The sequence below is a fragment of the Orcinus orca genome, chromosome 13 (assembly GCF_937001465.1).
Source record: "Orcinus orca chromosome 13, mOrcOrc1.1, whole genome shotgun sequence".
Taxonomy (NCBI): Eukaryota; Metazoa; Chordata; class Mammalia; order Artiodactyla; family Delphinidae; genus Orcinus; species Orcinus orca.
The window spans coordinates 40,209,647-40,228,591 of record NC_064571.1 but is presented as its reverse complement, the minus strand read 5'-3'; the positions used below and the strand labels follow the sequence as shown (position 1 = coordinate 40,228,591).

The 18,945-nt window shown below is 34.2% G+C and overlaps 1 protein-coding gene across 8 annotated transcripts in view; it reads right to left on the bottom strand.

Moving 5' to 3' along the window:
• Positions 1-18,945, bottom strand: part of USP34 (ubiquitin specific peptidase 34) — a 239,150-nt gene that overhangs the window by 96,287 nt on the left and 123,918 nt on the right. For 7 of the 8 annotated variants that reach the window (XM_004280652.4, XM_033407232.2, XM_033407234.2 and 4 more), the window contains 9 exons: positions 18,543-18,632; positions 15,746-15,841; positions 9,834-9,916; positions 7,086-7,240; positions 5,850-5,963; positions 4,034-4,133; positions 3,740-3,899; positions 768-894; positions 524-671 (listed from right to left, as the gene is read on the bottom strand). In XM_004280652.4, coding sequence (XP_004280700.1) covers positions 524-671; positions 768-894; positions 3,740-3,899; positions 4,034-4,133; positions 5,850-5,963; positions 7,086-7,240; positions 9,834-9,916; positions 15,746-15,841; positions 18,543-18,632 — 1,073 coding nt within the window. The remainder of the gene's footprint in view (positions 1-523; positions 672-767; positions 895-3,739; positions 3,900-4,033; positions 4,134-5,849; positions 5,964-7,085; positions 7,241-9,833; positions 9,917-15,745; positions 15,842-18,542; positions 18,633-18,945) is intronic. The other variant, XM_033407230.2, reaches the window with a different exon arrangement.

Below are 18,945 nucleotides of genomic sequence, written 5' to 3'. Positions count from 1 at the left end.
GGAAAGACACTAAAGATGCACCAGTGGTTTAACAGTAAGGGAAGAATCAAATATACCTATCAGGCCCACATGAAAAATTTCTTAATATGATACTTTTTTGGAGGTAAGGGGAGATGCATAGATGGAACTTAATGATGTATTGTTTTCATATGCTTCAAAACAACAACAAAATATATCAAAATAGAAAAAAAAATTTATTGGGTAAAATTGGGTACTAGGTAGTATATGGACACTTAAACTTATTAGTTCTCACACTGCTTATCAAATAACCTCCAAAAGTAGAATTTTTTTGAGAAAAATGAGGACAAGTGTTTGCAAATAACATCTTAAAAAAAAAAACAACTTAACTCCTGTCTAAGAATCAATGGCACCATACCAAGGGTAGGGGAGGGCATGGCGGGGGTGGGGGGAAGGGGTGCGGGGAGAGTCATGAATATGCTTGGTAGTCTTCAAAGAAGTAAAGGTGTGAAGTCGATATATAATAGAACCTAGAAAATATGAAAATTTGAACTGATGGACTTACCAGGAAATTCTCCCTTTCGGCTGCTTTGACCAAACTCCTGAAGCTGAGCTTGTTGATTTATTTGTTCTTTCTGTAAATTTTCATACCAATGAGTTACTTCAGCCCTAAGATCTGCTACCTGGTCACTAGGATACATTTCAATAGTCATCTGAAATATGAGATGCAACCAATTTAAAAATACAAAAAGAACATATATTTGAACTGGGAAATGTTATCAATTTCAAAACTAAAACTATGTAACTACCTTGTCAGGGAGTCCAGCTGGCTGGCATACAACCCTTAGCGGCAGGGACTGTTTGTCACTCAGTGCTTTCAAATGACTACTAATACCCGTGCCTTCAATTTGCCACTGTCTGAGATGATATGCAAACCTAAAACACACAAAAACCACACATAGGAAGGATATCATTATAAACCATTTTAATGTTACAGAAGTTTTTACTATTTTACAAAATGAAAGCACCCACAAAAGGGTCCAGTACGTCCCAATTTACTCTACAACATTAAGTTTAAGTTTGGATTCATCATATTGAATCAAAGTTAAATGTGTAAATATAGCTAAGAGCTCCTTAAAAATTAGTTTCTAAGAAAAATTACTGGGAAAAAAAAAAAAAGACCCATTAGGAACACTTTTTTTTTTAAAGGAGGGTGGGGGGGACGCAGGGGAGTAGCAGAGGCAGGAGGAATTTAAAGAAACAAACTAATCCGGTAAGTAAATGGCAAGCTGTCGTTCCTATTTTCAAAAGAGGAAAAAAGGTATTAAGAAATATTTTTCAAAGACAGAACTGTATTGTAGTAAATATATGTTAACCAGCCTAAAAACTGAGAGCCGATTCCATGACTGCTAAAACCATAAAATGAGTTATAAAGATTAATATTTCAAAGGAAACAGGCATCTAGCATGACACTCACTAAATATTAATTTTCTAACTTATTTTCAGTTGTTGAAGACAGGGTCCAGGGTACCTGAATTTAGTTAAGAAAAAATTATCAATGTCTAAAACTAATCAGCAATTCTAGAATAGAAGGAAGGCAAGTAAGGGAATAAATGTACTTGATTTCCTAGAAGTGATCCAATGTCCAGCGTCTATGAGCAAAACAGTAATCTTTTTGGGCCTGATAACTTCTTGTTATGAGGGGTCTATCTGGTGCAATGCAGGATGTTTGGCAGTGTCCTCTACCTACTATATGCCAACAGCACCGCCTTCTCCCTTAAGCTGTGATAATCAAAAATGTCTTTAGGCATTATCTAATGTACCCTGGGAAACAAAATCGCTTCTGGCAAAATCGCTTCTGGTTGAGACCACTGTTTAAGACTATAACCTTAGCTCTTTTTAAAAAGAATACCCCTTTTTTTTTCTTTTAAAGAATACTCTTTTAAAAAGACATTTTTGTTTACTCTTTTAATATAAGGAATACATAAACACAACAATTACTTTATATTTTCATTTTATAAATGTTAGGCAATTTCAAATTAGGAGTAGCAACCCCTTTAAAAAGACATTTTTTATTTACTTTTTTAATATAAGGAATACATAAACACAATAATTACTTTATATTTTCATTTTATAAATGTTAAGGCAATTTTAAATTAGGAGTAGCACTAAGCACATTAAGCACCTGAACTGTACAATGATACTACACAAAGATTTGCATGAAAATTCCTAGATAATTTTTAAAACTAGCTCTTAGCTTTTGAATATTCAATTCTGTTTCCTAGTTTCTTTACTTGCCATCCACAAAATAGTATTTATATAAATTATTTAACACCAACATTAACTTTTAGAGTAAAACATAAACAAATACAAAGACTTCTATCAAGGATACTATAATCAATTTTTTTGAGTTAGAAAAAAGTTTGTACATCTGAGAAGGAATTTTTGAACTGAAATTCATTAAACTTATAAAACGCACCATTGAATCTTAGGAAACAATTTGTTTTTAAAGACTTTTAAAATAAGCGCTTATTTTAAAACCATTGGTAACACTGTATGAGGACTAGGGGCTTGAATCAAAAGGACCTTTTTCGTTTGTTTGTAGGCCCTGCAGCACAGAGAAAATTTTAGAAGAATACCTATCGTATCATTACGAGTAAATATCTCTGATAGGAAAAGATAGAGACTTTGATTTTCTTTAGTATTATCTTAGTGTAATATCTGAATTTTATGAGTATGTATTAATTTTTTATTAATTTGAATAAAACATCACATTTGCTTTTTTATTTTTAGTTTTTAAAGTGGTCAAAATTATGAGGCAGTGTGAAGTTTCTGTGCAAAAAACTCTAGCGTTCCCTTACACATTCTTTAAAAACACAAGGAATTAAGTAGAATTTCCACAAATTATAATCATAATCAAAATAAAGAATTTTGCGATACCTAAATGTTTTAAAGCATGGAGCCATGTTATTTATAAGGAATGTGTAGAAAATCTTTATTCAGTATTCCCTGATATTTTAAACAAAAGGTCAATATTTACAAATTGTATAAGCTTTTCATTATCAAACTGAGCTCTGAAGTTGAAAGAAGTTATTAATCTTAACAATTTTTTTCAACCGTTCTTTGTACTTTTACATTTACTCATGATTTTTAACAAACAGAATTTCTTAATTAAAACTATCTACTCACCTTTCAATTCAGTCGATATATTCATAAATGTTAATTTGCTTTATTTCTGTATTACACAGGGTATGTCTAAATTAATTATACAGATATTCATTAACACAGAATTTTTTGATCATGTTTCCATGGTAAATGGAAATTCAAAATTAAAATACTGTCTCCTAGTCCAGGAAGAAAAAAAAACAGCAAATGAAACAAATGACTCAACTTGATTCAACTATGAGAGATTATTTGATGTTCTTGGTGAGGGTTTCAGTGAAACTTTTTTTGGTAGTGGTGTTCTGCCATTTCAATCATAGTAATACTTTCTCAGAGATGGAGTTCTGTCTAGAGATTCTTATTCATGCATATCTTCTCAGTCTTATGATTTTTAAAGCTCTGCAGTATTTACCAGGAACCTATATTGCCTATTCCACAGCAAAATGGTACATATCATGAATAAAAATTACTTCCATTACTAACCCTTCACTTCTGGTAAGTTATGCTTTCTACCTGCCCCCAAGAAAACCTTTAGTTTAATTTTAAGAATATTTTGGACATATCAGCATAAAAAAAAAAGCCTAAAATTCATTCTAATAATGTGGTATTAAAAAATTACCTTCTCCTAAATGCTTCCAGATGTGTCTTCAGCATAAGGAGTCCTCTTTCTATAATAGTGAGACTTGAGTGTGATTCCTGTTCAAGACTGCTAGAAGCTATCATAAGACTCTCCATACACTTACTAATAAATTCTTGCTCCTTCTCCAAACCCGTTTTACCTGAAAATCAGATGTTTAGATATGTATATCAATCCTATATTCTTGTTTAGCTATATTAAAGAAAACAAGTTATAGCTAAACAAAAAATACTTGCATAAAAAATTACCTATCAGACAATATTTCAAATCACTCACCATTAATATAATAGGAGTTAATATACTGGATAGCTGCTCGACTGACATCCCCAGACTGTGCTCTTAAAGCAATGCCCCAAAATTGGTCCATACCACAAAGCTAAGAAAGAAAAATATGACATCTATAAATGTTATTATTTGTCAAACAATGTAAATTATTAGAAGAGCAGTTACAAATTTAAAAGGCATTCAATATCAAAGAGTTTTAATATCCTATAAAATATTTAAAAATAACTTAGTGTTATTAACTAATATTTAATAATAATGATAAAAGTCTTGGAAATCTCTTCAGTCACTGAAACATACCTGTACTTGTAAAAATACTTAGTTATAAATCATCTAACTATGTATATGTATAATGTTTAACTCAAAAGTTGTGACTACATAGTGGGAAAAACTCAAGTCCTCAAAACATGCTACAAAGTAAAAACAACACATAATTATTAGCATCACATGTTAACGCTTTCATCCAACTTATTCTGAAAAAGTCATTGCTTTCAGGTGTTCAGAGAAAATTAAAAAGATTTGCTAACCGAAGGTGACATTTAAATTTATGACATTAACCATGAGATGAAAAAAAGTTTTCACTGAAAATTACAGAAAAAGTGGAGAGTGAAAGTTCTCAAAAGTTGAACAGGGTGAAGAAAGATAACCTGATAGGGGACAGAACACCTTTAGTGTTCATATCATCTACTTAAAAAGCAGTATTATCTCAAAATTAGAGTATGACTAATTAGGTAAATCAGATCTGTCTGGTTATCTGAAATAACCAAATTGAAACTTATCACAGTGCTATCAAAGTAAGAGTTAGGACCAAAAAATTAAAAACAAAAACAAACAGAACACTATTCAAACCAGGAAAGAAGGTAGGAAGATACTATGAAAGCATTCTAAATACAATTAAAATTATTTTTTACCACATAGATTAACATCAGTTTTCTATTATAAACAACTCAACCTCTAAAGAAAATTAATGAAAAATGTTAGCGTATACTGCATAAATCAAAGCTATCATTAATAAACAAATGTCCAATAAGGAAGACTTTCAAATAACAATCTGTGTTAGGTGAGTTTAGGAATAATGCATTCAACAAAATCTTGCAGCCACCCAACTAGGCAAATGGAACTCAGAAACAGAGATAAGACTAGCAATTTGTGACAGTCTTCAGTTAATGAATTGATCATCATGCCTCATGGTCAGAAATGATTTAGGTGGACTCCATTCCAGAACAGAAGTTACCAATAGGAACTCTGGAGTTGCCCAAGAGCAACGAAAAGCCTGGCCACAACAAATGGCATGAAAAACAGATTTTAGACAAATCAACCTTTCTTCTTTACTAATCAAGGAATGTATAATAAGTCATGTTAATTGAGTTATAGTTAACATATAATATCACATTAGTTTCAGGTGTACAGCACAGTGATTCAATATTTTTATACATTATTAAATGATCACTGCAATAAGATCAATTACCATCCAGCACCATACAAAGTTGTTATAGTATTATTGATTATATTCCCTGTGTGTACATGACATCTTCGTGACTTACTTATTTCATAGCTTGAAGTTTGTATCCCAAGTTTTCATTATGTACAACTGAGGTTATCTTTAGTAATGCAAAATTATCAACTTTGCTTTATAAAACTTTTTAAAACCAAAAGATAAAACTTTTTAAAACCTTAGAATAAAAGTCTGCATAGTTAGTAAATTCAGTGCTTGGTAGACTATATAATTCAATAATCTAATTTGAGGAACAACAACAACAACAAAAATTCTACAAGCTGACCTAATAAAATGACAAACCTAAATCCATACCTCAGAGTTTGAACCACCATCATAGGCACTGGTAGCCAATCGAGCCAAGTTACAGAGATGCTGAAACAGGTTTAAGCCAGTCATGCTAATTGTTTCAGGTTTTAGCTGGGGCATCTTAAAAAAAAAATTTTTTAAGGGTTTAGTATGATAATTAAGTTAGCAGATTTCATTTTACTGGATTTAACATAACAGATTTAAATTAATAAACCTAGTTTTACTAAAAAAAATTGCAGAAAAAAATGTATCAACTGAGATTTTTAGTGACAATTTAGAAATAGATAATAATTTAATGAAAATTTTATTCATGACATAAGTGAAACCTGATACGTGTTTCAATTTTTGAGATGTACATCGACCCGAACCAAAGGAAATTTTTAAATTTTATTATTTATTGTATACCTACACTACACACATTTATAATATGTATAGCCACATGTACAGTTTGTATATAAGTTAGAGCTTGAAATTAAGATAACTGAAGGTCTATTTGTAGCTTTGTCTTGGATCTATTAAGTGATTTAGTTTACATTACCAAAACTCATTCATATGTACTCAATTCTGTCACAGAGACTTCCCAGAGAGCCTTTATAATCTCAAATATTAGCATAGGAATAATAAAGTCTATTGCTTTATCATAAATGTTTTAAAATTCAAATGGAAAATTATCACCTGAACCAACTGTGGCACCTGATAAATAAAAACAAAAATTGGATAGAGGAGTATCTTTAGTACCATGACAGCATTCCTAAAAACGCCTTCCCAGAAATCTACAAATCTGAACACTGGCTTATATCTGTGGGAAGACTGGCTAAAACCATACCATTTAGGGAAAGACTTGCAGAATACGGCTCTCACACTAGTGGGGTGGGCACCACCCCTGAAAAATTGAACTACAATGTTACTCATGATTTTTTAAAATACACACCAAAAGCCCCCACATTTCTTATTAGTGTTTACCAAGAGTTACTCTAATTACTGTCAGTTTAAGTACTTTAGCTAAGGAACATAACATTTTTGTAAACATAAACTAAGTATTCATTTAGATATAAACACTGTAGAGGACAAAATTAAAGCAAAATCTAAGTGGCAAAAATTATATAAGGACTGCTGAAAAGCAGTATATTTGACTAGTTTTTTTAAAAGTATTTCAAACAGGAAAAAATGAACATTACAGTTTACATTTCAAGAAAGAAAAAGGAAATATAGAAAAACAATACAGTCAAGAAATAAAATTACCTTCTCCAGGAAAAGATGTTTGTAGGTTTCCATTCCCATAGCATGTTGATCTTTACTTCGAACTTGATTTAAAAACCAATGGAGTGCATCATCATAACACTCAGAATCTTCTACTAAACAATGCCATAAAATATCAACTTGCTCCAAACTTAACCCTAGATAAAAATTACAAATTTTAAATCCTGGTACATACAACATTTTCATCCTAATTAAATATACTAGAAGCACCAATATATATAGAAATATAAAGGAGATATTTCATATCATTCTATAAAATTTCATAAGAGATTTCATATAATTTATGCTTTCAAATGTAGTTAAATATACTCCATATATAAATCATCTAAAAAAAATGACTTATGTAAGTATCCTAGAAGAGTCATTTGTTCTGGAAATCATTTTCCCTAAAATATGAACATATCATTGTATTACAGCAAACATGATTAAAGGGAATTCCCAAAGTCCAGTTAGTTCTAAGGTTTAAGGGTTAAGAATAGAGTGGATACCATGTCATGTTCAAAGCTCATTCTATGCACATAGGAGATAAACAATAAATGCCAATAAGCATTATTTTTGAAAACTATGAAAAAAGGGATCCTTATGATTAATAAAACAAAAGGGAACTGACAGCCTAAAACAGAACAGCAACACATCAGGGGTTACAATTGGCTGAGAAGCCAATGTAATGAGACAAAATCTGTATACTACTTTCACCCAAGTATTAGATAATTCCAGAGTGTGGCAGAAGGAATCAGAAGAACTATTAAGAATCAAAGAGAAGGCATTAGGGCAATCACAAGTCTGAATATGGATAAGTGAGACAATCCAAAAGGGTAGAATAAAAGTGTAATGGGATTTCTAAAGTATATCATAAGGGATTCTAGAGCCTAGGCTTATTCCCCAGAATCAGAAGGCATCTGAAAAGATGACAGAATCGTAAGAACCACCATCCCCTAAAAAAAGTAGATGAGATTCAGAATATGAAAAGCACCTCAGAAAGTATTCCATAAGATGTTATGGAAAAACCTGAACAGAACGTTTGGGCCAACCCAATATTTACCTAGTAGCAATATCAGTCTAAAGAGTTTAATCAGAAAAATGTATCCAATCAGTTTCTCACAAAAACAGTTAATGTATGGAATACCTGTTCTAAGAATTTGTGCCCCTGGGAGCCAACATAAAAAAACCAGAAATAACCTTTAGTGTATATTATAACTTAAACACATTAAGTAATTAAGAAGAGAGATAAGTGAAGACAGGTAAAAACAGGTAAGAATCTTAAAAAAAAGCATCCAGGTTAATTATAGTAAACAAAACCAAAGTGTATTCATAAATGGCTAAATCACCAATTCACAATCTTAATAGGCAATGTATAAGCTGCCGTTACTGTTTTAAGTTTTTAAAGGAATACAGTTATTGGTATATTAAAAACCTGTATTAACTTATCAAATATAACTTTGGAGTAACCATATTATACCTGAAAGGAACTGTGCCAGTTAGATAAGTACAATTATGATGCGGGATAAGTGAAGTTTTCAGTATGATTCTATATGTACACTAGCTATTGAAAGCCCATACATACTGTGTATGAATACATACTGTGTTCACTGGAATGGGAGCAGCAAAATAAATAATTCATTACTCAAATACTGAAAAGAGTGATTAACATTTTCCAATAAAAATCTATACTCAACAAACATGAAACTTAATGGTCATGTGAAATTATTTATGCTGACAATATTTGTTTTGGCTTGACTTCTCATGTATAAGATTTTTAAAAATATTTTATATTATTTGTTTCTTGTATATTATGAGTCATAATGGGTGTAATAAATGACCTAGTAATATGAAACAGAAGTTTCCTATCAAAAACAGGTGTCTTCATTTTGATATCTATTGGTATCACAATGTTAGTGACATTACAAACAGCTTGACTTAAAGAAGAAATTATAGACAAACAATAAAATAAATGCATGGCATATCTCAAGCATATATGGACTTTAGAGTCATGAAGACATCTCTCAGGCTAGCAAAACGCTCATCAGTTTGATTATATTAACCACAGCTAAAGAAAGAATGCCCTTCTAACAAATGAGGTTTGTTGACAGGGACACACAGTAAAAGAAGTGTGTGGAGCGTGAAAGAAAACACAGTCTAGCAAGAGGAAAGGAGCTCTGGCCAAAAGAAATCAAGCTTCCTCCTTTCTTGTGAGAATATCTAGCATGTGGATTTGGAAATGGTCCACACTCTGAATATACCAGACCAATGTCCCTGGTTTTTTTTTTTTTTTTTTAAATAAGATTAACTGTTAATGAAATTGAGTTTGAGATTCATCTAAATAAAACTAGGGTGTCTAAGTCTCTATCACCTATGAAGCCAACCAATTTTGGATAAGATCAGCCCTGATAATAATATGCAGACAGTGGCTGTTTCCAACCGGAGTAAAAGGAATATTCTATAACCAAAGGTAATAAAAAATACAGTCACTCTAACATGATACGTTCTCCTATCCCAAATATTTTGTTCCTGAAATGAGTCATTTATTCATTAAGAAACTGGCACTTTCAGAGCCTGAAACAAGAATGTGTCAGTGGCGAGTTCTCATTGCCATACATACTGAGAGGACATTCAGTACTGAGAATAATGTGATCACCACAGAAATCTAAAGGCATGAGTACATTTAACTGGACTATTTCAAGAGCCAAGGAAGATCTAAAAACTGACTAAAATACTGATTTAAAAACTTACTGAAATGATCAGGTGATCCCAGAGTTGAAAACACGCAAGTTAAGAACTGAAGCCGCACCTGAACTTCAGCACTATGGCTGTACCTGTATTTAAAAAGTCATTAAAATAATTAACTGAGAGATCCTATTTCTTAATTATTTTTAAAGATTTAATGGTCCTAATCTTAAATTATACAAAATAAGTAAAATTCCATTTAATAACATTCATAATTATTAAATATTTTAATTATATCTTTGGTTATACACACAAAAAATGGCCACAAAGCCAAATGTTACATGTGAGATTTATGTTATTTAATATTATAAAAATCTGCAAATTATTAGAACACATACTTTCAAATTAGATAAGTAGATAAGAACTCAACAGTGGAACAAAAGAAATGTCATTTTAAAATTATGCAATATGGGGCTTCCCTGGTGGCGCAGTGGTTAAGAATCCGCCTGCCAACGCAGAGGACACAGGTTCAATCCCTGGTCCAGGAAGATCCCACATGCCGTGGGGCAACTAAGCCCATGCACCACAACTACTGAGCCTGCGCTTTAGAGCCCGCAAGCCACAACTACTGAAGCCCTTGGGCTTAGAGCCTGGGCTCTGCAACAAGAGAAGCCGCCGCAATTAGAAGCCTGCGCACCGCAACGAAGACCCAACACAGCCAAAAAGAAATAAAATAAATAAATAAATTTAAAATTATGCAATATGTACATAAATTAGAATAGCTAATAAAAAACATTTCTATCTAGAAATTGCATGTTTCATTATCATTGTCCCTCCAGGGATAATACTATATTCCTTTAACAAGAAATGTTAATAAAATATCATTTCCATAAGTCTAATTCATAAAACAGTGGATACAAAATGAGCATTTCTGAATGTTATTTCAAATCTAAGTAATTGTAATTCATGTGTACAAAATTCAATGGATAATTTAAGAGTTGCTCTGAAAGCTTGTTAAGTAGGTGATTTCACATGGTTCTCTGGGAATTCAGTTTATAGGAACAGCATTTTAAGAAGCAAGTGTTGGTCTGTGGTGGAAGAAGGGTAGGAGATGGGTCTAAAGAGGTAAGCAGGGGCCAAATCACGGCCAGCATGAATGTCAGAGGAGTTTGATACTGTTCTGGGAACATAAGGAAGTCACTGAAGGGTGTTGGGGAAAAAAAGGTAGTAATGATCAGGTTTGCATTTTAGGATTCCTTTAGCAACTCCATGAACTGCATATTGAACTGTGACTGTGGTATCACAATATTCTAGTTCCCACAAGCACCTGAGTACCCAATCAATGAGACTAAATCAATCATGAGTTCTTATCTCTATGTTACAAATCAAAAGGCTGGCTGTGGAGGAACTGCCCAAATTACCTTGCCAACAAAAAGCAGCAGCCAGTCTGGGCCATGATCTATATCTCAACTTGCAGAGAGTCATAGAGCCTCTTAAATCAATTTCTTAACATCTTTAAGTTAAGTGTAAAATTCTAAAAGCTTCCTAAAGTTAGCTGGTTTCAAAAATTACACTAGATTCGTCATTGAAGTTTTAAGTTAAGGCTTCCTAAAGGTTGAGTTTGCTGGATATATCTTTGCTTCTCTTTACTGTCTCATGTTAACGTTGGAAAAGATGAACTTTTGCTTCGTCACTGTTGCAGTGCCCTTCATGAAGATGAAAGTACTTACGGCAAGGTGGCTGGGAACTGGGGGTGGGGGGTGGGGGGTGGAACTCACAAACTAGAACACTATTCAGATAAAATTCAAGGCCTGCTCTTAATAGTTTTCATCCTTTTACTAAAAGGACAGAGATTTTTGTAGCAGAGACCTTGGAGTACAGGTTCAAACATGAGATCTATCATATATCATATGCCCTGAGTATCGGGAACGTTGGTCACAGACATAAAAGGGGAATGATGTCTTCTTGTCCTTTACAAAGTGCCTTTATTTCCTGAATACTTCCTTCCCCTATACTTGCATCTCAGAGTAAGGGACCTATAACCCTCGAAGGCATGGATCCAGTCCCTTTGTCCTCCCTTCTTCGGCTTCCACAGTAGTACCATTGGCTGCACACTTCAAAGGACTCCGCCTGCTCTGTCAGGATCCCATTGGTTGCTGAAATCACCAACCAGGAAATTTCTTGGGATGCAAATCAAAAGTGTTATCAATACTAATAAACTCTCATGGGCTTGTCCATGGCTCCTGACATTACAGAAAATATAGGACAAAAATAATCTCCCCACGGGCATGAAACTTTAGTGACAAACTGACACCTTAAAAAAAATCTTTCACTTGATAGTCTCAATGTTAACACAGAATTTTCTCTAGCGGCAACTGGATTCAAGAAATATGTAACACGTCCATTTATGAAATGAAATGTTATCTTTAAGCCACAAGAATCTTTTTGTCCTACGTGAAAATCTTAGAACTTGCCTACTATTATAATCGCCACGGAACGAATGCAAAGTAATGTGCCACAAACTCATGAAATCAGTATGCTTTAACAAAGAGCAGCAAATGTACAACTCTGTTTTTAGCCTGAAGAATCAAGGGAATTATAACAAAATAGTCTGGACAGCTCTCTGTTCTAAGATTTTATTCTCCTAAAATATCAGGAAACAAGGCAGACTGGAGGACTGGAAGGATACTCTGGTGTACCCTAGAAAAGTATAAAACTCATCTCCAAAGAGCACCACATTTTTTCCACCACAGAAACAATGCTTCTTTAAATTAAAAAAAAAGAAGGAATGCTTCTGTGAGGCTCTGCCTGTCTGCCTTCACTAACAAAGTGAGCAACTTCCCTGTTGTCGATGCTGTCAACAACCAAGTCTCAGATCTGTGTATATTTTTTGGCACTGAATGTTGGACTTTCTCTTTTTGAGCATGACTCATCTATGTCTTCCATGCTCCTCTCTTAAGTTCCCATCCCTGCTCTTCAAGCCCACAGGCTGTGACTCTGGTGGGAGCTTTTTTGCAACTTAAGTGTTTATTTCTCTGTTGACATGTAATTTGAATTCTGCCTCCTAATAATGCTGGTCAGTGTGGTTTTATTCCTGTTCCTTGTTGATCTTAAGGTTTTTATAGAGAATGTATGGAGATACAGAATCAGAAGGCTTTAATCCTCATCACTGCTTGAAGAAGAATAATTAAAGAAGAGACTCTGAAGAACACTTAGAATTTTAAAAGGATTTAAAAAGAATGCATCTTGTATAGAGGTAACTTTGTAAGCCAAGCTGTGGAACAGAGTAAATTTAAGGAAACATATCAGAAATAATTTGACAGGCGTGAAGAATAGAATGTCTAAAAAAATCACTGAACAATAAAACAGGAAAAGTTGTTGAGTTTAGATTTTTGAGAGCCCAGAATACTAGACTGAATAAAGTAGAATTTATTTTTTATGCAGTAGACAATCTAAATGGGGGTAGGAGGCAAGTTTCTTGTTTATTTTATACCATAGTTTGTTTTAGCCAAGTAACTACAATTTATACATAACCTACTATGTGCCAGATACAGCTTACTAAATTATTGCATTTAATTCTTAAAAAAACTCATGAGGGGGGCTTCCCTGGTGGCTCAGTGGTTAAGAACCCACCTGCCAATGCAAGGGACACGGGTTCGAGCCCTGGTCTGGGAAGATCCCACATGCCCCGGAGCAACTAAGCCCGTGCGCCACAACTACTGAGCCTGCACTCTGGAGCCCATGAGCCACAACTACTGAGCCCACGTGCCAAAACTAATGAAGCCCATGCACCTAGAGCCCGTCCTCCGCAACAAGAGAAGCCACCGCAATGAGAAGCCTGCACACCGCAAGGAAGAGTAGCCCCCATTCACTGCAACTAGAGAAAGCCTGCGCACAACAACGAAGACCCAACACAGCCAAAAATAAATTAATTAATTAATTAAAAAAATAAAAACAGGAAAAAACTCATGAGGTAAATAATGGGGATTTATTAGAGTGGTAAGTAACTGAAATAAGGTCAAAACAATAGATTCATAACCTAAATGCAGGTCTGTATGATTCTCAAGCCCATGTGCTTTCTACCAATATCATTAATGCCTTCCTCATTTAATAAGGATAAGGAATTAACAAGCATGGGGGAGGCTGAGGGAAGAAAACTGATCCAAATGTTGGTTAAAGAACTGGAACAGTGTTTGTGGGAATGTCAACTTGTGAAAAAAAAACATGGGATATATTTTAGCCTTAAGATAACTAGAGATTAATGACAGTATAATGTGGCACTCAAGAATATGAATTACAGAAAACAGACTGCTTGACTATTAATAAAATGAGGGTTTATAAAATGAATTATAGAAATTCTAGCTCCACTACTTATAAAATCTATAAATTTATAAAAATTTATAACTGTGACCTTGGGCAAATTATTTATTACCTCATAGCTTATACATTCTCATTTTTAAAATGAGAATTCCTACTTCAAATAAGTTGTGTATCTTGAAGTTAATAATACTTAAAAGGTATCTGGCACATAGTAAGCATCAACAAATACTGGCTATTTTTATCACCACTAACATCATTATTCATGTTTGGAAATAAAAGTATATGAAAAGAGCCCCAAGTCTCTAAGTTTTAGGTGACTAGGAGGAGGGTGGTACACTGAAGGGTAGAGTAATCTGGAGAAAGAACTGATTTGTCGGGGGAAAATATGATTTCATTTTTGGAGGTGAATAAGTATGCTTTAAAGGCCTATGGCTTTTTTTTTTTTTTGCGGGACGCGGGCCTCTCACTGCTGTGGCCTCTCCCGTTGTGGAGCCCAGGCTCCGGACGCGCAGGCTCAACGGCCATGGCTCACGGGCCCAGCCGCTCCGCGGCATGTGGGATCCTCCAGGACCGGGGCACGAACCCGTGTCCCCTGCATCAGCAGGCGGACTCTCAACCACTGCACCACCAGGGAAGCCCAAAGGCCTATGGCTTTTCTGAACACTTCTACAATCTGATCAATTCTGATCTACATGAAAGTTTTCTATGCGGATATTTTCTCAATAAATACTGTGCCTACTTCTCTTATTTACTGACATGCTGATACTGACACTTAGCTGGTTTCCTAGACTTGACCATTAGTTTCCACCAACTGACTTACAAACAAAAACTTTCTGAATTCTCCAAGCTTCCTTCTAGGCAGGCATCTCCCTATAAGAAGCTTTAAACACAGCTATACCACTAACACCCCAACTTCTACCAATTCTTATCCAAACTCACTTCAATATATCCAGATATTTTAATGATGAAATATTAACCAGCTATAACATCACAATTCTTAACGTTTTCACATGTCCTAAACTTTCTAATACTAGTATTCAATTATAATAATAAAAGAAAATGTTTTAAATTAACTCTATGATAAATATACTTGTTCAGAAGTAAATATTTATAAGTTTTAGAATCAATGCCCTAATACATTAATACAAGGATACTGGTGATTTCTGAAAAAAACATTTACTTTTGATTCCTGAAAACACTGACTTATGAACAGAACTCAACAGTGAAGATTAATCAACCCCCAAAGTTATATAACCTACATTTTCCTAAGGTTAAGAATTATAAAAATAACCTTATAGAATTCAACTTAAAAAAGAAACTTTCGGGCTTCCCTGGTAGCACAGTGGTTGAGAGTCCGCCTGACGATGCAGGGGACACGGGTTCTTGCCCTGGTCTGGGAAGATCCCACATGCCACAGAGCGGCTGGGCCCGTGAGCCATGGCTGCTAAGCCTGCACGTCCGGAGCCCCGTGTACAAGAAAAAAACAAAAAAAAAAACAAAAAAGAAACTTTCTCTTAAAAATTTCATAACTAAAATGTTCATTACATTTATTTATTATATGAAAGAAAAGGAGTAGGAGTAGGAATACTGGAAAATTACCTTTCACAGGAAAGACAATCAACACTTACATGTAACTTACATAGTTAAGGTATACTTACAGCGCATGTTTTTGTCTTCCTTCTCTTACAGCTTGAATATAGTATACCAAATTATCAAAGAAAAGCTTCATCATGTTCAGTTCTTTTTCTGCCCACCTGGACCAATTGAAAGAAGAAATAGTTTTAGAGGCACAGGGTAAGAGAATAAATCTATTCTAGAACAGGAAAAAAACTTCTATGTAAAACATTTTCAAAAGCAAAATCTATCAATTATCAAAAACTTACAAGTTCTGTTTATATTTGAATTGTGAAAAGATATAAAGCAGTGCACCTTAATTTTTATGAAGTTAAAGCACCACCGTGTTTTTGTTTTTGTTTTTTTGCGGTAGGCGGGCCTCTCACTGTTGCGGCCTCTCCCGTTGCGGAGCACAGGCTCCGGACGCGCAGGCTCAGCAGCCATGGCTTACGGGCCTAGCCGCTCCGCAGCATGTGGGATCTTCCAGGACCGGGGCAAGAACCCGTGTCCCCTGCATCGGCAGGCGGACTCTCAACCACTGCGCCACCAGGGAAGCCCACCACTGTGTTTTAATCTCAAAATACTCAATCTCTGTGAAGGGGATAAAATGTCTGGCAGAATGCTAATTATAAATGACTAATATGAGTTAATATTAAAAAACTGTACAATACAGTCCATGTTAAGGATGGACTGTGTACCTTGGTCATTATTTAGCACAGTGCGTGGCATACAGAACACGTATAATATAAACTAAATGAACCAATCAGTTTGTTTTTTTCTACTGTCAATAACTGCTTATTTTTTAAAATAACTTATTTTAATCAAATAAATATTCACATATTAAAGTAAACTAGAAACAATAGAAGAAAAAAGAAATAGTGATAAATACAATTAGAGAGAGCAGGGTCCATAACTAACATAATCTATCTCACACAATAATTATTAGCAATATAACTACTAACATGTAGAAGTACTGAAATTCCAAAACTTCAAATATAATTTACATCATGTTTTTGCTATAGCCTTCTTTTCCAAATAAGTTACTCTTGCATTGCCAATCACTCGCCAGTCTGTTTGCTGGTTACCTGAAGATTTACTAAGATGATCAGAGATAATTTCCAATTTTAAAATACGGGCCGTAAGAGTTTAAGAGACAGTATGTACCAAATGCTGAGTGTTACTGCACATAATAGGTTCACACCAAGTGGAAGTTTTTGTTGTTATTGATGCCAACTGATCATAAGAGCTCAGTTCTTTTAAGTGATCTACTTGATAAGATTTAGGATACCAGTCTCATGTTGGCATTAACTGAGCTTATTTATATTTAACTTAAGGACCAAGCTAAAAGGGTTTCAACTCAATATACTTAAGTTCAGGTATACTTGATAAGTAACTGAATATTCGCAGCTTTGCACTTCTATAAGAATGTTATCTTTTGTTACTCCTTAATTCAAACCTCCTCACATGACTATAATACCAACTTGCCCAGGTAAGCTACAAGTGAATCACTTTAATACTTCTGAATTTTGTAATTCAGCCATTTAAAAACCATGGGAAGAGAGTCAATGAAATAAAACTCATGGTACTCTTGTACTTAAAGGATGCTAAATGCTTTCCTCTACTCCTCTGTTTAGTATCTCAAAGAACTTCCTTGCACTCACAAATAGAATTGTCACTAGGGTCACCCTGAAATAGTAACCAAAGAAAGAGACTTTCTAAGATGATTCTTAAAAAACAGTAATAGGGCTTCCCTGGTGGCGCAGTGGTTGAGAGTCCACCTGCCGATGCAGGGGACACGGGTTCATGCCCCGGTCTGGGAAGATCCCACATGCCGCGGAGCGGCTAGGCCCATGAGCCACGGCCGCTGTGCCTGCACGTCCGGAGCCTGTGCTCTGCAACGGGAGAGGCCGCGACAGTGAGAGGCCCGCGTATCGCAAAAACAACAACAACAACAAAAAAAATTTAAGAAACAGTAATAGAGGTTCAGGTTAAACAGATCCCCTATTAAAAGAAAAAAAACCAGCAAGGGCTATAACTCAGAAGAACTAACTTCATCTTATTTAGAACTATAGTACAGACTTCTAAGAATTTTAAAAATCATATTCAGTTTGAAAGCAAGTATTCCTACTAACTAATCTTAGATTTGAGGAGGAATTAGATAAAACTCCATCCTACTTGACCTCACAAATAAATCCTTCAACAGGTCTAATTTTTCCTAAAATTTAAAGTCTCTGAAATCTCTCCAAAAAGTCTATTTTGAATAAAGCAAATAATACATTCTTAGAGGTTAATGAAGTGCATGTGATAGCCAACTTTCTCTAGAATATTCTTAAACATTAGATCAATATCACATCAAAGTACTATCCTTGAAAGAATTCTTTAACATTAATCATAAGTTCTCTATATATGTAAAGGAGTAATAGGGTGGTGTCAAAATTATCCCTAAGGTGATGTAATGTCTAGAACCAACTCCTAGTAATGGGAAAAATTAAAGGCACCTTAGAGTGTTTAATGTGTGGATCTTCTTCAGGAGTCCTTTGCCATGGTCAGATACACTAAAAATCTTTATCTTAAAATTAACACATTATTTGCTACAATATTTTTCTCAAACTACAATGAGTACAAAGGTCAGACTTCCTGGTGACAGAGATATACATAATCTCCATGGGGCTAAGTGGCAGAGACAGCACTCAGAAATCTAAGCAAACATTTGAATTACACAAAATTCAAATTTTCCTGGTGCAGAATAAAAGCTAGTAAGTTACTCAAAACCTTGTTTGATAATTATGACTGGGAAAAAAATCTTTAAAATGAATACTTCTGTTTCTTTTATTTACTTACATTGTAATCCAATGTGTATCATAACTGCTCCCAAACTGCTGAAAAGTACCAAACAGTTTTGGAAGAAGACGAAGTGAAATTACTACTGATCTGAAACAGCAAAAACAGGTATTTATAGAATAAAATAATTTTAAATAGTATCAACAATTCTAGATCTTAACAGAAATTCAGCTATTTAAAATCTTAAATGCAAAAAGAGTTAATGAACTTCACATACATTTCTATGCAAACACAAAATTTTTTCCTTAAGTATCAGCTTATTATACACTGGGGCAAGAAATCCAAGTTTTAAAAAACCAATCCAAGACTTTTAAAGTAAAATACACCATATAAATATCTGAGTATAAAAGCAAGTGAAGGGCATTTAAATATAAATTTTTTTAATGACAGTATTCTTTAACGA